The 26,260-nt window shown below is 38.5% G+C and overlaps 1 protein-coding gene across 2 annotated transcripts in view; it reads left to right on the top strand.

Annotated features, from left to right (window-relative positions):
• The first annotated feature begins 1,669 nt into the window (after positions 1 to 1,669).
• Positions 1,670 to 26,260, top strand: part of cadpsa (Ca2+-dependent activator protein for secretion a) — a 563,574-nt gene continuing 538,983 nt past the window's right edge. For both annotated transcript variants that reach the window (XM_041192084.1, XM_041192085.1), the window contains exon 1: positions 1,670 to 2,125. In XM_041192084.1, coding sequence (XP_041048018.1) covers positions 1,790 to 2,125 — 336 coding nt within the window. In that variant the 5' untranslated portion in view covers positions 1,670 to 1,789. The remainder of the gene's footprint in view (positions 2,126 to 26,260) is intronic.

The raw sequence follows: 26,260 nt of genomic DNA, 5'->3' as shown, positions 1-26,260 counted from the left end.
GAGGAGCTCTTGCAGTGATGTTCTGAAGCTGAGATGATTGACCTACAACAACCACAATCATCTTCCTTTGTGCTAGTATGACTCCAAACAGCAGAGCATTTTCCCACTGATTCCCATTGACTCCAGTTTTGCGAGAGCTCCTTGATGCCACACTCGGTCAAATGCTGCCTTGATGTCAAGGGCAGTCAGTCACCTCAGGGGTTCAGCACTTTTGTCCATTTTTGAACCAAGGCTGTAATGAGGTCAGGAGCTGAGACATCTTGTTGGGCACCAGACATGGTGGTGGCTGGCTGGATGCCAGCCATCTTATATAGCTGGTGACAAAATGAAAGGTGCAATCCATACCACAGAGCTTGCTAGATCTTTGCGGGCAGCTGTCTTGGAGATCAGCAGTGAGCATCGTCACTTCATCGCTGACTGCAAATCCGGGTCATAACTTCCTGATGATATCTTCGCCTCATTTAATGATAGCTGAACATTTTAGAGTGAGCACTTCCATCATGGGCCAGGATGCTGGTGGAAAATTGGGCAAGGGCAAACACCAATAGTGATCTGGCATAACTCCCTGCTCCATCCTCCTGCCAGGATATAACCTGAAAATTATGCAGAAAAGCAAGTCCAAAGTATTCAAAACTAAGAATACTATGTTGAAACACAAATTTCTTAATATCTTAATGCGCTACGAAAATTGCTTTTACATTTTATGAATGGGTCTGTAAAATTATTTGCACTGCCTGTCTTATTATTACTTTGCAGCAGGGGGAGTAGAGGGTAGAATTCCGGTGAGAACTACTTTTAGAGTGAAAGTAATCCACTCAAATGTTGGGTTGTTTTATGTGAAACATTTAACAATTGTGTCTCTAAGCACGTAGAAAACCTGCGGAATTTAAATCATATGAAAGGATGTTCGGGAAGCGATGCCCCGTGATTGGAATGAAGATTCCAGTAGAAAATCCGCCTGTGTGCACATATTCATATGAATCCTAACAAGTGCTGTGTATTTGTGTACTATATAGTGTTATATTGTGTCATATGGTTACGGAATGCTCCAAACTTAACTTCTTGATGTGGGTATTTTGTTTCCGAGAATGACTGAATTCACACAATCTACTTTCACCCTCTGTTTACAAAATTACAGATCCTTTTTAAACAAAATGAATTATCCCAACAGTCAGGAAATTATTTTTGTTTATTTCCTTTTTCTTTGTGAACTGTATCATATTTATAAATTAACAGTTTAAATAAAGTGGGGATTGAATTTCAATTACACCAATTTCCAATGAAACTATTTATTTTACTGTTCCAGTTCAATACTTTGACATGAGATATATCCCTCCTCGGGTACAGTGCATGTGAAATGTTGTTACATATTGTGAGTCGAATCAGATCTTTAAGCGAATCATCTTTGCAGTTAATACATGTTCTCTTCTGTGACTGACCTAATTATTTTTTTTCGCTTTTAGCTGCGTTGCAGACCTGTAGCAGGAAGTGGTGGCTATCGATCACATTTTATTGACAGAATCCGGCAGGCAGAAAGGGATTGTGGATGAATAAAGCCTCGATCCTGAGCTTTGCACATCCCTAATACCTTCTGTCGGTGAGAGGAGAGTTAAATCACAAAAACGTAAGCAATCGGCTTCCTGCCTGCTGACAATCCGTGCAAAGCACAGGAGAGCTCGCTTCCTCTCTTGCCTGTATTTACTCGCACACGGTGTCTGCAGTTGCTGTTCCTCTGCTCTATTCTGTGTTTGAGTGTGTGAGTGAGAGAGTGTGCAGGTAACGCACCACGATGTTGGACCCATCGTCTAGTGAGGAGGAATCGGAGGAGATAGTAGAGGAGGAGAGCAAGGAGGTGCAGGCTCCGGCCCCGGGCAGCCGGTTGTCCCCGAGCAGGACCAGCGAGAGCAGCGGGGGTTTGCAACCCAGCAGCCGGAGCAGCAGCATTCGACCGTCCAGCCCCAGCCCATCGGTGGTGAGTGAGAAAGAGAAAGAGGAGCTCGAGAGGCTGCAGAAGGAAGAGGAAGAGAGAAAGAGAAAGCTTCAGTTGTACGTTTTTGTGATGAGATGCATCGCCTACCCATTCAATGCCAAACAGCCCACAGACATGGCGAGGAGGCAGCAAAAGGTAAGTCAGCCTAGGAGGATGAAAAATCCCTGTCTCAAAGCATTAGCAACCTTTCTAGTCACAAGGGGCACCGATCTTCTGCAACAGCTTTTAACCTCGTGTTAAAAATGCAAGCAGTTTTTGACATTGCTGATGCCTTAGATCTGTCGTCGGAGATGCTGGAAACTGATCGATCTGAGTGCTTATTTTGCTTCTCACTGCGGTAACAGTCCTCATCCAGTTACAGGGCGCCCAGAGGAGCCAGTCTGCAGAGAAGCACTTTATTGCACTTGCGCCCTTTAAATAGAACCAATAATTAGCAGTTCAAGGTGACTTCTTAATGATGGCGGGGAAGCTAAGCCAACTTTGTGGTTGCTTTTGGCTTTATGGCTCGGTTTCAGAAATTGTAATCAAGCTAAACTCTGCCCAGCTAATGCAAAAACTTGATTTCAAACGCATCGTTATGACAAGATCTGTGAATTGCCCTTTGTTCTCAGAGATGCGCACATTTTATCATTGCCCAGCAGCACATACTGGCATGTCGAGTAAAACAATGCCATTAAATAACCCACGTCGCAAATCGACCGTGGCTCTATCTGCTCATTTTTAGGAACTCTATCGCAATAGACAAATAATCATACCTGCACTCTGATGTGGAACATGGGGCGTCATCATTCTCATGTATTGATCACTGTCACCGCCAAGTGGCGCTCACAATGGTCATTACTTACAACGCAACATTTCAAATTCAACACTGGTAATAGCTGTATCGAACTCAAATATATTACTTTCAGCCGCAATATATAGATTAAAGAATATGTTAATACAATTAGAACACTTCATAGTTTATGGACCTGCACTAGCTTGTCACCGTGTAATTATAGACTGCATACCGTAGTTGTTACTACAGATCATTTCATCCTACCCTGGGATAACGACCTACTTGTACTGCATACAGTATTTAATGTCCCTACTGGCACAGTTGTCATCTGGACTTGTCTGATTTGCTTTAGGAAATATTATGCCTGTTCTTTGCAATTTGGCTTAGACCCTTATCTCGAAAAGTGCAGAACTGAAAAAGCTTTACTCTTGCTGGGTGAATTTCAGTGTTCCACACTTAATACGCAAAGAAATTGTAAGCAGTTATTTTAGATGTTACTTGGGTAAGCCACATCTTGTACCATATGATGAATTATTTTGCAGGAAGGTAATTTAGTGTAAAACTTCACTAATCTAAAAGGCTTGAACAATAAATTGGTAAAGTCACTGTAAATCCCAAGCTCTGAATAAATAATGTGCCAATTTATTGTTTGGGTAAAAAAGTAATATTGATACACTTGACATTTGTGTAAATCTCTTGTAAATTAGATTGTTGTAGATCTGCAAAACAAGCCTTTAACTATTTTGTCAAAACATCAAACTAAGTTACAATGGAACATAATTTAAAGATCAAAGGAATCTTGGTCTGTTTTGGTGGAGAGATTAAATGTATGTCTTACACTCTAGCAATTATGTCCGAAATATAACCATCACTTATTAGGCTTCACAAATTGCAGTGTGTTGCCAAAGAGTTATAACACTGCTAGGAAGAACAGAGAAATCATTTATATACATAACTTATAAGTGGATAACCTAATATAATACCACCCCAATTCCTTCCAATAAAGGGAAAATCCACACCTATCGTAAAAGATAAAGGTCAATATTATAGAACTTCTATCCATCAAACATCTGTGTTCATTTCAGCTTGTATTCTGGTGTTCACAAATATATTTTCTTCTTTCTCATTTGCACCCGATATGTTTATCTACTGTTACTCAATTCCTCCAGTGCCATTGTAGTTAAATAACAGCTCCATCCCATTTTCAATTTAATAAATAAAATGACTTCTCCCTTATCCATACTGTAAGTCTGTATCTGATTTCAAAACAGCAGAGGAAGCTTGAATTGAATTTGGGAGGGGGTGAAAGGAGAACTAGAAACACCCAACAATAGCAGCTGATAGCAATGCAGTGATAAAGCATTGTTGCTGGGAATGTCACCTTTTGCTTGGAGAGAAATTCGAGGAAGAAAATAATTTAGCATAACACTACACCACCCCTCGCCCCTTTATTCACTTTTCACCCCAAACGGTGTCAGAATTTTTTGTCTTGATCTACAAATTTTAAATTTATTAATGATTGGTAATGAGTGGTGAAAACTATTGTTCTTTGGAGGTTGTTAATCAACAATTAAATACGTTTGTTGTATAAGTACGAAGCAGTTTGAATTGAATGATGCAAGATGCAGAAATTCAGGTTTAATTCTACATGACCCGTAGAATTACTAATAGTGCAGAAACATAATTTATGCCCTTGGTGAATTAAGCTGTTGGAGCACCCAGCAATAAGGTTTCATTTTATAAGATTTCTTGGATGTAGAATTTACTTCTGCTTTTTTTTTTATCAATTGCTGGTTACTTATTGATGGACTATAATGACAACATCACAAATGTCTTAATATGCACTGTGACTATCTTTTATGCATCTGACAATTATCATCTACAATAATGGTGATTAGGGCCTAAAATGAGTGAAAGTTAATATATCACAGCTTTGATCATGCATTGGACAGTATGTATACAGACAATATCTTCTCTAGGTACTAATACTGGCAGTAACATTTACTACCAAGGAGGTGGAATAAGATAATTCAAGGCAGGTCCATGCAATTGCTCATCCTTGTTCCATTGTTCCAGTTTTAAAGTGATACTGGAGAGAGGGCCAACTGGAGCTTAATCTCAGCTTTCTAGTATCAGCAAGTTTAAAAATAAGATTCTCTTCCCTTTGGCAGAGCTGGTATGGGTACCGTAACATAGTGGTTATATTACTGGACAAATAATCTAGAGATAAAAACAAAAAACTGCGGATGCTCGAAATCCAAATAATCTAGAGACCTGGATTAATGACCTGGAGATGAGATCAAATCCCTCCATGCACAGGGTGTACCTACACCACAGGGACTGCAACAGTTCAAGAAGGCAGCTCACCACCACCTTCTCGAGCAATTGGGGATGGGCAAAAAATGCTGGCCCAGCCAGTGACACCCACATCCCGTAAATGTATAAAGAAATGAGAGCCGGAGAATTTAATTTCAGTTTTTTAAATAAAGTCTGGAATAAAAAGCTACCTTCCTTTGTTAAATACCACATGCAAAAAAATAAAGGACCACGTTGAAAAAATTGACTGGCTGCTCACAAGAACAGTTTAGAGGGAACATTGAGTACCAGTAATGGTGACCATGAAATTACTAGATTGTCATTTATTTTTTTAAAATGGTTTACATCATAATGTCCTTTGAAGAAGAAATCTGCTGTCCTTACCCAATCTGGACCAAATGTGAGTCCAGACTCTCAGCTATTTTGTTGGGTCTCATATGCCCCCTGAAATGGCTAGCAAACCACTCAGTTGTGTAGGGATAGGAAATAAATGCTGGCCTTGCCAACAATGCCCACGTCCCTGAATGAATTTTTTTTTAAAAGTCCTCTCCTTTACTGGGGTAAATATATTTTAATTTTTTTAACAGGATTCCATGAAAGTTGGTCTAAACATTGTAAAAATACCTCTGAATATGCATTTGTTTATTATAGTAGATGGGTTATGCCAGAAAATTAACATTCATTATACCTCATTGAGAGAAAAGTCTAGACTAGATGTTCTAGAAAATAAGAAACCCCAGCAAGTGACATTGAAGCAGCCAACTCATTTTGGATAAAAACAAAAAACTGCGGATGCTGGAAATTCATAACAAAAACAGAATTACCTGGAAAAACTCAGCAGGTCTGGCAGCATCGGCGGAGAAGAGAAGAGTTGACGTTTCAAGTCCTCATGACCCTTCAACAGAAAAGATCTGTTCTGTTGAAGGGTCATGAGGACTCGAAACATCAACTCTTTTCTTCTCCGCCGATGCTGCCAGACCTGCTGAGTTTTTCCAGGTAATTCTGTTTTTGTTTTCAACTCATTTTGGAGTTCATTTGAGTGTCATAATCTGCTTAATTTTCAGTGAAATTTAACAATGATGCCTGAACTCATTGGCTAAATTATTTCTTGGCAATAACTGTCGGTTGTCTTATAAAAATATGCACAGTATATATACTCAAATTATTCTTTGACTTAACTGTACTATATTTAAATACAACACATCTTGGTATGTGTTGCATCCACATTATATTTATTCTGTTTCTTGTTGTCTTTATTCATGTTCTTCCTTCGCATCTCATTCTCCTTTTATTTTCTCGTCCTGCTTAAAATTCTCTGGATCTTTTCTCCTCAGTATCCATTCAGAAACTGAATCCTGCAATTGAAACAGATCAGGTTGCCCAACATCATACCTGAATCACTGGTCACTTCCATACAACATTTGCTGAAGACAGGACAAAAACTTACTTCTAATCAAGTGACCTGAAACACATTTAATTGTAACAATTACACATGTTACAGTGCTTTCTTGGAAATTAAAGGACTTGTTGAGGTTTGATTGTAATACGTAAACTTAAGGACATGCGCACATTATTCCAATGATAATTCATTGCTTTGCATTTTTCACCTTCCATTTAAATGCATTTAACAAAGTTTTAGCTCAACAGTAGTAGAAACTGCTTGCATTATATAACACCTTCAATGCATTGGAAAAAAATGTCCTGAGGTGCTTCACAGAAGCATAAAAACAAAGTGCTGAACCATTGAAGGAAATATTGGGAGGGGTGATCTAAAGTATGATTAAGGAAGTGGTTTTTAAGGGGATTTTATGAAAGAAATAGAGAACATGGTGAGGTTTAGGGCGAAGATTCCAGAGTGGGATCCTAGAGAGTTGAAGACATAGGCATCAATGATGGGGTAGAGTTTATGGAGGTGTAAAAGAGGCTAGAATCAGAGGAAGAGGGTTTGGAGTGGTGAATTAGAGCAGCTTAAAGAGATGGGAAAAGCTGTGAAGGAATTTAAACATCAGAATGAGAATTTTAAATTTGAGAGATCAATGGATTGGGAACCATTGCATTTTTGTTAGAGACTTGGTGTGGGATAAATTATAGTCAACAGAATTTTGGATAAACTGAAGTTTACAGAGGTTGGAGGATGGAAGGCAAACCATGAGAGCATTAGAATAGTGACAAAGAAGTGGATAAGGGTTTCCACAACATACAAACTGCTGTGAGTGTGTCTTATTGGTCTTTGTAATAAAAGGGTTGGAAGCTCAGCTTGGAGTTGAATAGGAAGCTGAGGTTACTGTCTGGTTCAACGAGAGACTGTGACCAGGAGGAGGATGACATTGCAGTTGATGTTGAGAGTATAGACTTTGTACGAGGTTTACTTTGGTCTTACCAACGTTTAGCTGCAGGAATTTGCTTTCAATTATTTTTGTTCCTTTTACCTATCACAGCTCTTCTGAGAATGCAAAGTAGAAAAAAAAATGGATATTCAGTACAATCCTTAGCTCTTCTGAGATTCCACGTTCATCTGCAAGATATTTCCTCCATTAAATGCTAAGAGAAACTTCCAATGCACCAGCAATAAAAACTGCCAAATTTAGGAGTCCAGAATGATATACAATAGAATTGTATAAAAGTTGAACTATTTATCACGTACTTTTGGTAGAATATAGTTTTCTCTGTTCACTTTTTAGCAAAAAACATACTTTTACTCATAAAATTGCCTACTTTCTCTCTCCCTCCCACTTAGATTTCTGCAGATCGACCCATCTGTAAGGTTCAGGGATATCTTAAGGGAAAAAAACACTGTTAGCTGATAATACAATGGCTTGCTATGCACTCGTCTGCTCACAAAGTATCTCCGTGGCAACATGAATCACATAGGCCTCGTATCCAGGTAGAAATGCTAATTAGCTATCCTTTAGATCCCGAACTCCGTCCTATCTTGAAATTAAATGGACAATTTAAAGTATAACTGTCTATAAAACCTGACATTCCTCATACCTCCCAATGAGACTTGGAGATGAACAGTTTACCCAGAATAATCACAGATGCCCCTGCCTTTGTCCACAGTTGTGAACATTCTTCCCAGTAAATCAATCTTGGCCTTGCTGTCCTCAAAACAACCTAGCCACCCAGGCTTGTTGTTAAGCAGGATTTGGAGCAGATCACATGAGCACTTTAATACTCCATTTTATGTTTAAAAAACAGTCTCAAAACATAATAAACTTAAACTTTGTAACAAAGGAGACATTAGGTAAGCTGATAAACTTAGTCAAAGAGATAGGTATTAATGAGTGCCTTAAAGGAGGACAGTGAGGTAGAGAGGTGCTGAGGTGTAGGGGAAATTCCAAAACTTGGGGCCTAGGCAGCTAAAGGCACAGCCACCAGTAGTAGAGTGATTTAAAATTAGGAATACTCAAGAGGCAAGAGTTAGATGAGCACAAATATCTCGAGGCTAGGCAAGATTACAGAAATGGAAGGGCATCGTTCTAAACTTTTATAAACTTAATTTATCATATGAATTTATGCAGTTTAAAATAAGCATAATTAGTTTTATGAACAAATGAAACCTGTGCATGTTTATAAAGATGTAATCTAAAGTATTGAGATAATGATGTAAAACTTTGAATGAAAGATGATCCATAATTAATCTGAAATCTTGCATTTGTTTCCTTTTTATAAAGACATGATGTTCTGATCTAGAAGAGGTAGGGTGAGAGCGTTGATTCAATTCTGATCAGTTTTGTGCTAACTGCAGATTTCAGTGCACCTTATGTCCTTGATGTGCAATCATATTCACACACTAATATTAACTTGTGACATCCAGAAATGAATCAGGAAAAAATATGTAATCAATTGCTGTGAATCATTTGAAATTAAGATTTCAACAAATTTAGCATGAATCATGAAATAGATTAAAATACATTTGTTTGTGAAGTTTTCTTTATTTTACATTGAATATAAAGTGGACAAAAAATTTATTAACAGGCAGACTACTTTGAACTTCAGAAAAGCCATAGGAGGTTATACCAACACTATTTTTGGCTACTGTGGACACAGTGCTCACAGAAAAGCATTAGTTTAGCTCTGGGAAAGGAAAACAAGAAAAATCCATGTTTCTGGTAAATGGTGTCAGAAGCTGCATATCGCACACTCCTGCTTTTGAGCCTTAAGAGTGTTGCTACTTGACATGTCTCAGTAGAACTGTGCCAGCTGCCCACAGTTCAGTTACTTTCTATGGTCGACTAGAGCAGTCAAATATCTCAGCACTACATTTTGTCATCCATAAATAATTTGCATAAAACAGTATTAGAAAACATACTTGGACGTTACATTTTACCCAACTTGTAGTGATTGAAAGATAGAGTTAAAATTAAATTTATTCTTTTAGAAGATTTCCTATCGTTTTTAAACATAGATGAAGAGCTCAGCCCAATAATGCAGAGTATCACCAAGGTTGAAAAGCATGAAATAAAAAGATGATGCAACCCAGAAATTCAAGAATTTCTGAAATTATTAAAAAAGTTCTTGGAATTGAGGCAAACAGAATTAGGCTTTTTATTAAATATTCTTTTTCTCATTTTGACTTGTTCCCCAGTGCTTAACAATGCTACTATTTTGATATTGCTGTTCCATTCATAACATACTAGAAATAAAAGCCAGGTTAGCAATTGCCATATATATAGTCAGCTTGCTTTATTGGTGTGTATATTTTTGATTTTGTTTGAGACCAGTAACTTTTTTTTACAAATGTCTGAAATCCCAGTTATTTACTGAAGGAATGAAGCCACAAGAATCCACTGTTTAAAACAAAACTTTTAATATGAGTCAAACAAATGACAAACACTAAATACTTATCTTGGGTAACCGCCTAAACTCTAAAACGCAGAATTAACATAAGTTAAACATGAATTAATAGGCAAATTGTGGTCGATTATAAATGACACTAAATGGCAGATTCAACTAAGACAGATCTTATGAATTGGCTTGACAGTCCCTTCAACATATGTCATCAATCCCAGTCACAAAAAGTCCTTTTAAAGTTCTGGCTTTCTCACATAGAAGCTCCTCTTCTAGGATTTAACCTGGTCCCCAGCTGACAGCAATGCACAGCCAACCCAAGTTCCACAGGCATGGTCTTCACCAAGAATGGCACACGTTTGCAGAACCTCAACTCTGTTTACGATGGTCTGAATGGTGTAGATCCACCAATCTTATCTTTAGGTAACAGAAATAGCTGCAACAACTGTATATTTGCCTACTCTCAGTTTCTAGATCTAGCCTCCATTGTCTTCAGCCTGCCTGTAATGCACCACTGGGATCATCGTCTGAATTGTGATGGCTTTGTGCCCTTTCATGTGATTTCAACCAGTTTAGGTCTCCCAGGAGTTTTGGTTTCCAATCTTGGTTTCAGTCTTCGTTTCATTAAGAACTGGAAGGCTCAGTTCCTTTCTCGGTTTCACTTTTCAATTTCCATTTTCAGTTAGGGTCTGTCTCAGAAAATACAAGCTTTGAAATAACAGATTCCTTCACAATATAGAAGACCTTTAGCATATTTAGATGTAGTACTGTCTATCTGTTCAGTAAAAGTGATTCATCGTGACTAAGTACCATATCATGAATGGTTTGATTGATGTCGAACTGTCCTGTCGTCATAATAGTATTTAATTAATCATGCATATTGAATAGGTGTGCCACTGATATACAGATTATAAACACCATGGGGAGCATGATATTTCTGGTTATTTGACTGTTCTGCGGTGTAGAAATATTAATGATCAGCCAAGAAACAACTGACATCAAAATAAATGTATTGAATTTGTGTAATACACTCAAATTTGGGGTTTTGGTATAAAAGAAGTGGCATTTCATTTGTCTCCATAATTAATTCAGGTGGAGTTGCTTTTGAAGGATTCTTCCTTATAGGTTCTGCCATATGTCAATACTGCAGCTTTTAGTGTTATCCTTGTTAAAATATTCAAAATGGTACACTTTCTCATAAGGCAAGGATCCCATGACTTCTGTTTGAACTTTACTATGTGTGTATTTGGTGTAGCATTGAGTGAGGACTGGATTTTGCTTACAGCAGTGAAGTAACTGCACTTGCTGCTGGCTCCAAAGAAAGCAATCCACAATCAACGTTTCATTTAATTTTTTTTTGGAATGCGTGGGTGATTTATTTATGTGAATGCCCCCCTTAAATTTTTTTCATGTGGCAGTGCGCATATGGTACCTTAGAGGCTGACTTGTGCGTAGCCTGCATGGAGCTTTCGGCTTGCTACATGGCTGCACAGCTTACGGGGAACATTGCCCACAAAGATCTAGCGCACTGTGTGGCATAGACTTCCACTTTCTCGACAGCAGTTTAAATCTGGTGTCAAACCAAGGGGATCTCTTGGTCTCCAGCAGCAGTGATGTTAGTAAGTAGCCGATAACATTGAGGTATTCTCACAGGCAGAAAATTAGGAAGTTAAATACACTGCATCCCTTCACTTTTAATTTAAATTTTCACATAGCAAAATAAATGATTGACTGGTTAAGATATAAGCTAAAATGTTATAAACACATTTTAAAAACATTTATAAATAGGTGGAATTTTTTTATAATGGAAAAAATTGAAGTTCAATAAATATAATGGCTTTTCGGGTGCAATGTGTGTGTGTAACAGTAATTTTGACATTAGATGCTGCAAAAACTCAGCTACAACTCATTCAACACCATGTAACAGTTTCAAGGATTTTTACAGTGAGACCACATGTATAATAGTGAAATGTTCATCAATTTGATTGTTTTGGGATTGTTTTCTGTGGGAACTTCAATATGCATTCTCTGGAGGAGCGTAGAATCACTGACAGCAACTTATGGATTTTCACATTATTTTGCGCATGTATGGCTCCCATCATTTTCAGTGGAGTAAATATGGTGAATGCTGACCATTTCATTGCCATTGCCACCACTAAATCCAGGCCATAGAATTTAGAACATGGAACCAGGTCTTGGAAACTTCATGTTCAGCAGTTTGATGTTTTACTTTTTTTACCTGTGAACAATACAATATTTAATGTATCACATTAATGTGCCTTCCAAGTTCCTTCTAATATAGATTTTTTTCATTAATGTTTGAAACAAAGAATTAAAACACACTTTTAGCTTTGGCTATAAACCCGTGTAATTCTACAGTGTGCTTTGAATACTGATACAGAGATCATGTTTATTTTATATTCATTCATGTGATGTGGGAGTTGCTGGCAAGGCCAACATTTATTGCCCATCCCTTATTGCCCTTGAGAAGGTGGTGGTGAGCCCCCTCTTGGATACAACTGAGTGGCTTGCCAGGCCATTTCAGAGGGCAGTTAACCACATTGCTGCAGTTCTGGATTCACACATAGGCCACACCTATCTTTACAAAATCAAAATACTGCAGATGCTGGAAATCTGAAATAAAAACAGAAAATGCTGGAAAAGCTCAGCAGGTCTGGCAGCATCTGTGGAGAGAGAGAGAGAGTAGCAGAGTTAATGTTTCAAGTCCATATGACTGAGTTTTTCCAGCATTTTTGGTCTTTTTTACAAAATTCTGGCAGTTTCATGGACACCATTATTGATACTGCATCTCATTGCAGATTTATTTAATTAGTTAAACTGCAGCTGCCATAGTGGGATTTGAATTCATGTCTCCAGATCAGTAACCCTTGTTTCTGAATTATTAGTCCATTGTGAGCGATGTGCTATCATACTCCATGTGATAGACAGCTTTATCTTTTTTTGACATCGTCACTGCTTTACAGGACTGCATTTATTAAATAACAGTATTTTCCTTAATTCTGTAGTGTAGCTAGCAGAGAGAGTAGCCTGAAAGTGTGTTCTTGTGGATTACTTACAGCTGTTTCCTTTTGTTATCAGACAGCTAATTCAGACTTGCATAATTCATAATTACAAGGTGTTTGCACTTGATGATAAAATAAACTGATGTTTAATTTACAGTTTCATGCAGGATTTATTGGGCTCCCCAGATACACAAATAGCTATGTTAATTGAGAGCTGCAGCACCAATGTAACTCTGTTGCCACTTTTAAAAAGTTGTTTGTCTTTTGAAGCATTATGTTAGAAATGGGGTTTGCATTGAAGGCATGTGTTTGTTGGTGTTTCTCTTGAGTAGATTAGTCTGAAACTGCAAAGGATGATTCTTTTACAGCATGCCAAAAACTGATGACTGTTCTGCAGAGAAGCAAGCAAGACATGTCTTTTGTTTCTATTTTTGAATATGACAGCTATTTTGTCTGTTAGTGAATTCATTTTATTGTCCATACACAAATACATGGTGCGTGTATATGTTGCACATTAATATATGAAGAAGCGTGATTTGACTCAATGTGCAGAATTCAGGTGACTACTAAAAATGAAACTCCTTGCTTCGTTGTTTGCAAAAGTAGCAGATGTGTTTCCTGATAACTGCAATCAGGATTTGAAGTCCTAGGCCATGTCTGCATTTACATCAATTAAACCTCAATGTTAGTTAAGATATCTGCTGGATAGTATAGGGTATATATTTGTTTTGTATAGTTGAGAAGGAATAGTGCATAAAAAGATTTGAAAGAACTTCCACAATTTTTATACAGCTTAATATCAGACAAAATTGTAACAAAAATAAAATCTAGCACAGTTATATAGTGCTGGCCGTGTCAAGTGACACTGGCGATCTGACTCCAATTCTTTTTCCGCACAAAGCTAGAATAATAAATTATAGAATATAAATTAGGATTTCCTTTCAAAGAAAGAATATTTAAATTAGGTGCAGCCAAATTGAGAACTTATTTAGAAAATTAGGACTTCCCATTTAACACTAGAAAATAAATCAGATGTTTTAAAAGGAGGGGTAGGCAGTTAGTGAAGTTTGGGCTAAAGTGGGGATTGCTCTAAATAGTTATTAGCTGTTTGTGTTTTGTTTTAAATTGTAATAAATTAGAAATGGTCAAGTTGGTAAAAGCAAGAGAGAGAAATTGTATGCTGATTAAAATCCACAAATCTTAAACATAATGGGCTAGGAATCTCATGAATATTCCTAATGTAGCTACAAATATACAAAATAAATTTTGAAACACAAAACCATCAGAGTTTCTTTTGACACGCCTTGTTTTCATCAATCTATGTGAAATCTGGATTGCATGTTCTCCATTCTCTTATTTCCTATGTTATTTATCTCTCATATCCCTTCTCTTAATGTCTTTCACATTCCCTCCCCATCCGTAATTTACTCTTTTTTATTTTTGCGCTCTCTCGTTCCCTCAATCATGCTTCTTTCCCTGCCCCTCTATTTTATTCCCTCTGTTCCTTCTCTTTCATTCTTTCTCTCTCTCTCCTTGTCTCACTTAATTTTGTTGTTTATAAGTTATAATTTTAGGTATATACCCACACAATAAACACCTGAAAAATCATAATCTGTCTTTTCTCTTTACCAATATTGACACATCTTCAGCTTTAATTTAAAAAAAAATGTTTTTAGAAATGCAACCTTGAATTTAGGACCCTAATTTCATTGGGATGTTGTGACGTATCTGAATATGGTACGACATCCCCAGCATTAAGCAGTAAATATATTACAGTTAGTTCAAATCATATATGTTCCCTGGTCTAGAACTGTAGAAAATCTCAAGGCTGGAAGACATTGTGGATCCATGTAATCTCTTTTCCTTCTGTCCTACGTCACATTCAATAATGGCCTGAATTTTGCGGTCGAATTAACAATGAGGCCATAAGCACTCAATTATATGGAGTAAATCGGACAGCAACTTCCTGAATTCTCACATGCCCAGTTAAACACAGAAACTGGGAATTTATCATGCGAGTGGCCATACTTCTCTCAGAAGCTCTTCTATACCAATATCTCGCCCAGAGATTCGGCATTCAAATACATGGAGTACTTGAATTTGCAGAACTTACATGATAGATACACACTAAACATACCAGGAAATGTTAAAACTTATTCATTAGTGTAAATTAATTTTTAATGGCTTGTTAAGTCTTAATTACTAACAAACATCTCTTGGGCACAGAAAAATAACTTTTACAAGTGTGGATTCTCATTACTTCTGCTTTTAATTTTTTTTTAATAAATATAAAATCTTAAACATATTTTGCATTTCTTTTACCTTGGTCATTCTTCTCTCTTTCGCTTTCTGTACACAGTTTAACATTGAATTTAATATTCTAACTTACACTTTGGTTTAGACTCTGTATGACTCAGTAAGGTTTCTTCAATCTGATGGGTAAAGGAGACATCCTGTTAGTTGTTCACATAGGTCTCAGATTCCCTGTTTAGATTGCTGCCCTCTAATGCAAGTTCCAGCATAATAGCCCACAGAAAATCTAGACATGTGTGAGTGGAATGAATGACCAGCGCCCTGGCTGTAAAATCTGGAACATTATGTTTCTCTTCAAGCTACTAATTCAATTTTTCCGTGAAGAGAACTGAACGACTGGCTCCTACAACCTTCCATTGGTAAACTATAGTAATCACCTTTTCTAATGTTTGTCTCTGTAAACTTGAGTTACCCAAAATCCTGCTGTCCATATGTTGATTGCATCAAATCCTGTTCAGCCATTACCTACATTGACTCCTGGTCCAACAGCACCTCAACTTTAAAATTTTTAACCTGGTTTTCAAATCCCTCTGTGGCCTTGGCCCTCCCTATCTCCGTAAGTTCTTCCAGTTCTATAACCCACTGAGGTTTCTGCACTCCTTCAATTCCTGCCTCTTGTGTAATGCTGATTTTAATTGCTTGAGCATTGGTGGCTGTGCCTTTAATTGCCTAGGTCCCAAACTTTGGAAGTTCCTCCCTAAGTTTCTCTACCTCTCTCCTTGCTTTTAAGATGTTCCTTAAAAGCTTAAACTTTGATCAGGACTTTGGACACTTGCCCTAATAACATCTTATCAAATTTTGTTTGATGTTGCTTCTGTGAAGTGTTTTGGAATGTTTTACTATGTTAAAGGCTCTAATTCGTGCACGTTGCTGTTGTCCTGCCAGAATCTACCACATTTCAACTTGTAATCCTATCCCCTTGTTCTTGTTTTATTTCAATTCAGCTTAACTGATCCTCTATATCCCTGAGTCTTATTAATTTTAAAATCTGGAACATATCCCTCCATAATCTTCTGCTTTTCAACATAGAGAAAGAATATTGTTATGACAAATTGCAGATTTTCTTATTCTGTACTTTTAAACATCAGAAATGAGTGCATAGCCAGGGTAGCTCATAAAACATTGAGTCAAACTTGAGTCACAGAAGAGCCACACAAAGTTCACAAGATGCCGTCTGCCAGCCCTAATAAAGATTAACAAGGCACGCGCACCCTTCTTTGGCAAAAAGAAAGCCATTCTCATTCAGTGCAAAGCTGTGTTAACAAGATAAATGGTGCAAAGTAAACGCAGACCTTGTAGAATCATACAGCACAGAAAGATGATAGTCAGCCCATTATGTCTGTGTCTCTTTGAAAAGCTATCCAATTAGTCCTACTTCCCTGCTCTCCACCATAGCCCTGAAAATTTCTCCTTTTCAAGAGATTATCTAATTCCCTTTAGCAAATTCATAACTGTACTAACGACAATTGCCTATGTAGCTGAAGGTGAAGTACATTGAAATCTTCTGGGAACTGAATCATTTACTAACTTCAACATATTTATCGTCAATCAGTTTAACTGAGCTATACCTATTTGAGGTTGTTGAACATTGATTAGAATTAGTGCCTTGGGCATATTTGTATTCACATTTTGAAATGTTAAGCTTTAAGCCACAGGAAATCAAAAGCAATTTATTGACCAGGCACATACAGAACCATACTGCTGGCTTGTTAAATGCCTTTCAAAACTATGATTATCTAAGCAACAGTTCTCAGTTGATATAACTACCTGAACAGCCAGCATCCAAAAGAGAGAACTTTTTAGCTGTTTAGTTTATTGATCAGCCTTCCACCAATAGTTTTGCATAATTACATCCTAACTTGTCACTGATATTTGTTACATAAATAAGACGATTCTTCTTTTCAATTTGTAATATTTCAGTCATAAATTACTTTTTTTTCATTGTTATGTTTTCCCCTCCCCTCCTAACAGCATTGATTCCCTGCTGGAGTAGTTTCTTTGTGTACCTAGACAATGACCAATGAAACTGCTCTAAATGACATTTCTTACCAAGTGGCCCAATGCAGGTATTGTGCCCTCCTATTGATTGTCAAATACCAATTGTAGACACTAGCTGGCTTAAATGATGGGATTGCTATTTGTGGAATTTAAGGCTATATTTCAACAAGGTAAATAGCAGCAGCAACAACTTACATTAAAAGGTGCTATGTGTATATATAAGAAAATGTCCCAAGGTGCTTCACAGGTACCTTTTATAAAGCAAGATTTGACACTGAGCCACATAATGCATTATTAGGTTAGATGACCAAAAGCTTGGTCAAAAAGATCGGTTTTTAAGGAGAGTCTTAAAGGAAGGAAGGCTGTGTGACAGAGGATTCGGAAGGGACATCTGGAGCTTAGGGCTTAGGTAGTTGAATGTATGGCCATCAGTGGTCGAACAACTAAAGTTGAAGATACTCAAGAGGCCAAATTTAAATGAGCGCAGATATGAGGGTTGTGGGACTGGAGAAAATTAGCGATAGGGGAGGGTGAGGCCTTGGAAGGGCTTGAAAACCACAATCAAAATTTTGATTGACTAGGGAGCCAATGTAGGTCAGTGAGCACAGGCATGATAAATGATAGGATTTGTTGCAGTAAGGATTCATGGGTGGTCTTTATTTCAGAAAGCAAGTGATGAAGGATAGAACTGAAACCAATCTTTATATTTATTTACAGTTACACATTACACCTCCTAACCCAATTTAGTCTGTGTCTATTTATGAATGTCCAGTTAATGCACCCCATTTGCATACAATTAAACGCAATTAATATATTATTAACAGGGGCAGCAGAGCTTTGGATGTTCTTAAGTTTATGGAGTGTAGCATGTTGGGAGGCCAGCCAGGTGTTGGAATAGTCAGGTCTAGAGGTCACAAAGGCATGATTGAGCATTTCAGCAGCAGATAGACAAGGGATGAAGTCAGGTGAAGTTGCAGAGATGGAAATGGGTGCACTTAGTGAAGGTGCAGATAGAAGCCTAGCTCCGGTCAAATATGACACCAAGGTTGCAAACAGCTGGTTTAATCTTAGTCTTCAGTGAGAGGAATGAAATCAGTAGCTAGAGAATGGATTTTGGAACGGGGGCCAATGACAGTGGTTTCAGTTTTGCACATATTTAATTGGAGGAAATTTCTGCTCATCCAGTACTGGGTGTTGATTTAAGCAGCCTGATAATTTAGCAGTGGAAGAGTGGATAGTGTGATGGTGATGAGATAGAGCTGGGCACCATCAGTGTACATGTGAAAGTTAATGCTGCTTTTGGATAATGTTGCTGACGGGCAGCATTTACAATTAAACACCATTAATATATAATTAACGGGCAGCAGGGTTTTGGATGTTAATTTTATGGAGCTTAGCTGGACCTCAGAAATATCATTAGTGTTGAACCTCTTTTTTGCAGTGGATTACTTGATCCTTGGTGAATGATATGCACATTTTGTTGAATAGATCTGTGTGGTTTCAATTAAACATGGGAAGGGGCATGAATGGATCCCTGGGAGATACCAGAGGTAATGGCGCAGGAGCGGAATGCGAAACCATTGCAAGTGATACTCTGGCTATTGTTAGATAAGAATGGAAACAGTTGAGAGCAATCCTATTGAATTACAGTGCAGAGATGTTGGAGGAGGGTGGTATAGTCAACCTTGTCAAAGTCTGCCACAGATTGAGAAGGATGAAGAGAGATTATTTACCATTGTCACAGCTAAATAGTGAGTTTGGTAATAGCTGTTTTGATACTGTTTTGAACTCCAGAGATGAGGTGAAGTGACTGCCCTTGACACCAAGGCAGCATTTGAATGAACCTGGCATCAGGAGCCATAGAAGTCAATGAGAATTGGGGGAGAACTCTCCACTGGTTGGAGCCATATTAGCACAAAAGATGAAATTACTTGGAAAAACTCAGCAGGTCTGGCAGCATCGGTGGAGAAGAAAAGAGTTGACGTTTCGAGTCCTCATGACCCTTCGACAGAACTTGACTTCAAGTTCTGTCGAAGGGTCATGAGGACTCGAAACGTCAACTCTTTTCTTCTCCGCCGATGTTGCCAGACCTGCTGAGTTTTTCCAGGTAATTCTGTTTTTGTTTTGGATTTCCAGCATCCGCAGTTTTTTTGTTTTTAGCACAAAAGATGATGGTTGTGGTTGTTGGAGGAAAATCATCTCAGTCCCAGGACATCACTGCAAGAGTTTGTCAGGGTCATGGCCTAGGCCCAACCATCTTCAGCTGCTTCATTAGTGATCTTCCTTCCATCATAAGGTCAGAAGTGAGGATGTTCACTAATGATTGCATAATGTTAGCACCATTCGCGACTCGTCAGATGCCGAAGCACTCTGTGTCCATGTGCAACAAGACCTGGACGACATTCAGACTTTGGGTTGAAAAGTGGCAAGTAACATTTGTGCTGCACAAGTATCAGACAATTCCCATCTCCAACAAGAGAGAATCTAACCACTCCCCTTGACATTCAGTGGCACTGCTATGCTGAATCCTTCACTATCAACATTCTGGGGGTTATCATTGACCAGAAACTGAACTGGACTGACCATATAAATACTGTGGCTACAAGAGCAGTTCAGAGGCTAGGAATCTGCATTGAGTAACTCACCTCCTAACTCTCCAAAGCCAGTCCATCTTCAAGAAGGCACAAATCAGGAGTGTGATGGAATACCCTCCGCTTATCTGGATGACAGCTCCAACAACACTCAAGGAGCTTGTCAATATCCAGGACAAAACAGCCCACTTGATTTCCACCACCTTCAGCATTCACACTGTCCACCACTGATGCACAATAGCAGCAGTGTGTACCATTTACAAGTCTCCTTCAACCGAACCTTCCTAATCCATGAGGGGCCATTTGGCCCCTCAAGCCTGCCCTGCCATTCAATAAGATCATGGCTGATCTTCCCCAGGCCTCAACCCCTCGTTGTGTCAGCTCCTCATAGCCCTCCACTCCCTGATATTTCAAAAATCTATCTACCTCCTCTTCAAATACTTCCAGTGACCTAGTAATCCCAGAATTCTCTGGGGTAGAGAATTCCAGACATTCACTAACCCCTGGGAGAAGAAATTCCTTCGCATCTCAGTTTTAAATGAATGTCCCCTTATTCCGTAACTATGTCCCCTAGTTTGAGATTCCCCCACTAATGGAAACATCTTCTCAACATCTACCCTGTCAAGCCCCCTCAGAATCTTGTACATTTCAATAAGATCACCCCTCATGAATAAAAGCCTAACCTGTTCAGTCTTTCTTGATAAGTCAACCCCTTCATCCCAGGAATCAGCCTAGCAAATTTCTTTTGAACTGCCTCCAACGCCAGCATGTCCTTTCTTAAATACGGGGTCTAAAACTGTACGCAGTACTCCAGGTGTGGGCTTACCAACGCCCTACACAGTTGTAACAAGACTTCCCTATTTTTAAACTCCAACCCCCTAGCAATACAGGCCAAAATTTCCATTTGCCTTCATAATTACTTGCTGCACCTGTATGCTAACATTTTGTATTTCATGCACAAGAACACCCAGATTTCTCTGTGCTGCACTATTTTGGAGTCTCTCTCCATTTAAATAATAATCTGCCTTTTGATTCTTCCTACCAAAAATACATGACCTCACACTTTCCTACATTAAACTCCTCTGCCAAGTTTTTGTCCACTCACTCCACCTATCCCCTTGTAGATTCCTTATGTCCTCATCACAACATACCCTCCCACTTATTATTGCATCATCAGCAAATTTGGATACATTACACTCTGCCCCCTCCTCCAAGTCATTAATAAAGATAATAAGTAATTAAGGCCCTAGGACTGATACTTGTGGCACTCCATTAGTTACATCTTTCCAACCTGAAAAAGACCCATTAACCCTGACTCTGTCTTCTGTGTGTTAACCAATCCTCAATCCATGCTGATATGTTACCCCCAATACTGTGAGCACCTATCTTGTGCAATAGCCTTTTATGTGGCACCTTATCGAATGCCTTCTGGAAATCCAAATATACTACATCTACCAGTTCCCCTTTATCAACTCTGCTTATTATATCCTCAAAGAACTCTAGCAAATTTGTCAAATATGATTTCCCTTTTACAAAACCATGTTGACTCTTTGTTTGCATCTCAATCTTATTGACAAAGAAGTCCATAAACAGCTTGCACCTATTTTTGAAAGTGAAGTGGAGGAGACAGAGAGGATATTAAGTGTTTGGTTCACGCTGGAGAAAATAATCTAGGGGTTATCTTTTCCTTCCAGGCTGATCCTGGTATAGTGAGCAGTTTTAGCAGGTGAGAGCTGAACCTGACTGTGCTTTATGTGGCCCAGCCAGATCCAGTATTTAATGACTAAAACAGGCATCTTATCCATTCAAGACCGCACCTTTAAGTCCGTGGGGTGCAGTGGTGAGGGCTGTACAGAGTGATTGGCCTTGTAACAACCTAGATAGCCTCATTATATGTGTTACTAGGAGTAACTGGATGAAGCATGCACCATTCATAATATACCCAGTTGGATTTGGTGATGAAAAGGAAGAAACCGAAAGACATTCGTAAATTATTTTTGAGGCCAGGAGGCCTCCTCAGGAGGAGTGGGATGTTTTTGCAAGAATATCAGTCCATGCTGCACCACTTTCCCCACTCCCCATCCCCATTGTTGCAATCACCGCCTCGCTGAGCCAGCCTCTGGGCTGCCTGCTAATGCCTACAGAATGCTGAATGGGGTATGAAGATGGCTAGGGAAGACAGCTCCCAGAATTTGGATCCGAGGACCTGGCAGCAGTGCCACAAGAAGACTAATAACTTCACACGGATGGTTGAGGTCAGTGAATACTCTTCATGTGACATTTCCAGGCAGCACCCTGTCATTGCCAAGGATGGAAGAATCTGCCTCCAAGCTGGCAGAGGGCATCATGCAGAGCTTGCCTTCTGTGCAGCATTTTCTCCATCTTTGCGTCAAACTGCAGACCCAGAGGTACTGCCATTGCTCCGTCCATACCTTTTTCAACCTCTGTGTACAGGTCACCAAATCCTTTGTCCTCCCTTTTGAATATGCAGCAACACTCTCTGCCAAATTCAGGAACACACAACACATCCAGAAATACTTCAGAATACTTTCACACTTTGCAGTAGCAGAAGTTCTTTATCTTATTGCAAGTTGGGTGCCTGGCCCCTGAAATATCATTAGTGCTGGACCTCTCTTTTGCAGTGGATTACTTGATCTTTGGTGAATGATATGCACATTTGGACAATGGATGTCACATCAGTCAGTACGACTGTATAAGATCAGGATAGCGCCTACTCAGTTCTGCTGCATGCACGGAACATATGTGTGAATGCCCTTCTTAAGATGGAGTGCTGACCAGGCTGTGCTGGAAATGGCACACTTCCCCAGGAGTGGGATGTACTTTCCTATAGCTGGGGGAGGTGACACTACGGAAATGAATTCTGTATCTGAGGCAAGCATCTCATTATCTTTGATGTATTTAGCTCTCCTATTAAATTTGGATCTGTTCAGGATGTGCCCACAATTATACCAACACTATCCTGACTCCGTTTCGGTGAACATTCATTCAGACCGAAATGGTCTTAATGGAGGAAAGCTGAATTGTTAGGTTAGATCTTTGATTAGTCTGTTAATCCTGTAGTGAATACAATGTTGTAATTCAGGAGGGTATAGGTTTCCTTCTTCCTTTTGTTGCCGCGGTGGAGGCAATGGAATTTGTGTTCCTAGCTGGTGTTTTAGGTTGTTATGGAATCATTAGCTGGTGAATATAACCATGATAAAGTAACAGCTTTATCATACTGCAGAATTAACATGCTCACTGCTTTATAGTTGGCACAGTGGGAGAATCTTGCCACCCATAGTCAATGCATAGGAAATAAAACATGTATCAATGAGAAGATGAGAAACATCTGGAAATTAGACACTGGGATTGCTGCAGTCATGAATACTACTACGTCGTTGATGACAGTTGTAAAATTTAGCCCCATTTGCTTTAACTTAAAGAAGCTGCTCTTGAAAAAGAAAAACATTTAGCGACCAGCTTAGTAATTTTCATAGTGCCATTTATATGTGGATAAATAAATGATCTATATTTTATCAAACTCCTGAGCTTGATCCATCTGTTTCATTTCAGTTGGAACACCCCTTTCATTAGGTAGGCAAAATTAATGATATCTTATAATGGATAATAGTGTTAAGTTTGTGACCAGTTCTGATGTTTTATCTCCACGATTGGTGCATTACATTGTTTAATATATTAAAATATAGAAAATATTTGCATAATTTATAGACTATACATTGGCTTTCACAATGTTTCACCGTTTAAATGTGATATTGTTAATTTTGTGATATACTACCATAGGTGTGCTTTTGTGTAATTGATTTTCTATGATCATGTCGTCTTTTTGTTCTTTAACGAGAAAACTTGGCCATAAAAAAGTGGTAAATTGTATGATTCTAAAACAAATCTGTTTTGAAAATAAAATTAGTGATGTTTGGCAACAGAAAGATAGCAATTTGTCTTGAAGCCATGGTGTTGAGTAATATGTGTGCTAACTTTATATAATTATAAAATAGGCATACGGATCATGTTGACTTGAATGTTTGTTTATTTTTACAATTTTATTTCTTTCTGAATCCATGCAGTATTGCTGCTTTGTTTGAACTGTGCCAGTACAACAACAATTTGTTGGTTGGTTGACTGTATACTCTTAGATGAATAGACTTGTTCTACCAGTGCTGAGTAATGAGCTGGTGGAAGACCTCTACAAAGGCATTACCAAATTAATGTGTGGTGAAAGCTGCTAATGGATGAGGCAGTTTGCCAGTATTTTGTAATTTTCAGCCTCTGTCCTCCTTTAGTGCATACATTAACCTCTAAATGCTTCTATTTCTTGCTGATATGCAATGTTAGGACAATTCAATAATAACCTATTCTGAGTACTGTAGTTTAATTTGTACAGTACAGAATGAACTTCCTATTAGTATGTTTTGATCCTATTTCTAAAAATAGAAACAACTGCAGGCAGTGCATTTAATTACCTCAGCACCAGTAATTACAGTAACTGGATCTGTTTCAATACAGTATTAGTTACCTTTTGACAGTCTTCACAGAGATCTAATGGAGCAGCATAATGCATGATGATTTGTAACAGTTCCTGTTCATTTTAAGTGCGTCAGCATGAGTTGTGTCTATTCATAGTGCATTGAATTAACAGTATATACTGTGCTACAATTGAGCTTTATAAGATTATGTTTTGGGATTGTGTCTTTAACTTAAGGTAAAATGAAGGGGGTCATTTGAAGTGTACCTGACAGCAAGCGTAGATGGTTTAATTATTAGAAATTAAAGGGAACCCAGACTGTTTTGCTGGGATGAAGGTGCTTGGTGTTTATGCAGCAACCTGTGTACTAGCAGTGGGATAGACTGTGAAAGTCTCAGAAACGTGTTCATAATTTGGGGTTGTAAACAATTGTGCTTCAAACTGTCCATTTAGTTCCAAGGTGAAAAAAGTTGCACTCTCGAGGATAGCTAATTAGCATCTCTACGTGGATACAAGACCCATATGATTCATGTTGCCGTGATGATGCATTTTGAGATGGGAAGGGTGCAGAGGAGGTCATTGTGATATTGGGTTACAGGCTTTCCTAAAATATCACTGGACATTATAGACAGAGTCCAAGCGAGAGAGAGAGAGAGCTAAAGCTAGAGCCCAGTTGTGTCTATAGTTCACCATGCTGAAATGCAGGTAGAAGCTTGTGCTCCGATTGAAAAGTCCAAATTTGTGAGGAGTTGAAATGAAACTGGAGGATTCACCTAGCTTTAGCTGGAGGGAGACACTCCCAGTAATACATTCACTGTGAAGGACAGTTCTGAGATTAAAAGTTACTAGGCTGAGAAAGGAGAAGAGCAGAAGTAAGCCTCTGGAGCTAAGAATCATTTTGGACTGATTCTGGGAAACTTGAATGTCTATTTAAAGAACAGTGTAACATATAGGACAGTGTAACATGTGAAGTGCGTTCTTTCAGTTGTGCTAAAAATAGGAAGGAGGGATATTCCATTCTGTGCTTTTTAAAGTATAAGTTGCTTATGAAGATAGTGTTTAGTTAATAGTTGTTAGTCCTTTGTTGCAGCAAATGTCTTAAATCATGAAATCTTCTCATGGCATCCTTTCAGCCATTAACAGGATGTTCAGATTTTTTCGTTATCGGTCATAACAGTTCAGTTAATTTGATGTTTTATTTTATTTTTTAAAAAAAAGCAAGCTCTTAAATACTTTGTTATGAATAATCTAGTTCATAACATAAAAGCAGGAGTAGGCCATTCAGTGCCTTGAGCTTGCTCTGACATTCAATTAGATCATGGTGATCAACACCTTTTTCCCCTATTTCCCCATACCTCTTGATATTTTTACTATCAAGAAATACGTCAATCTCTGCTTTGAACATATTCAAAGACTGAGCCTCCAGAGCCCTCTAACGTGGAAAATTCCAATGATTTACCACCTTCTGAAGGGAGAAATTCCTCTCATCTTAGTCCTAAATGGCCTACCTCTTACTCTGAGACTCCGTCCCCTGGTTCTAGACACGCCTCCTTCCAACCATGCCTCTCCCCAGACAGGGAAACATCCTTCCTGCTTGTACCTTGTCAAACCTTGTAAGAGTGTTTTACTTAGATAATGTTTGGTTCTGGGAAGCTTATTGTGTGAAAGTAGGGTAACTAAAATGACTGGGCTTTAGAGATTGCCAGAGCACTTAAAGGAAAATGGCAGTTCAGACGATTACTCATCTTTATTAAATAGTTATAATAGAAGATTTGGAGCCATAAAACAGCAGGTGGGCTTACTTAGCTGGAGATGTGATGTCTACGCTGCTTGCAAAGAAGTGCGGTCCAGAGAGATGTTTTGTTATACAAGTTACAGCTAAATTAGTTTAAAAGCTTTCAATGGATCCTGAAAAGCTACATTGTCATGGAAATGGGTGGAACTTAAAGTTCTGCAGTTTCAATTTACCTGTGTGTTTGC

The sequence above is a fragment of the Carcharodon carcharias genome, chromosome 7 (genome assembly GCF_017639515.1).
Source record: "Carcharodon carcharias isolate sCarCar2 chromosome 7, sCarCar2.pri, whole genome shotgun sequence".
Taxonomy (NCBI): Eukaryota; Metazoa; Chordata; class Chondrichthyes; order Lamniformes; family Lamnidae; genus Carcharodon; species Carcharodon carcharias.
Note: the sequence above shows the minus strand (reverse complement) of the source record. Positions and strands in the feature narration are given on the sequence as shown.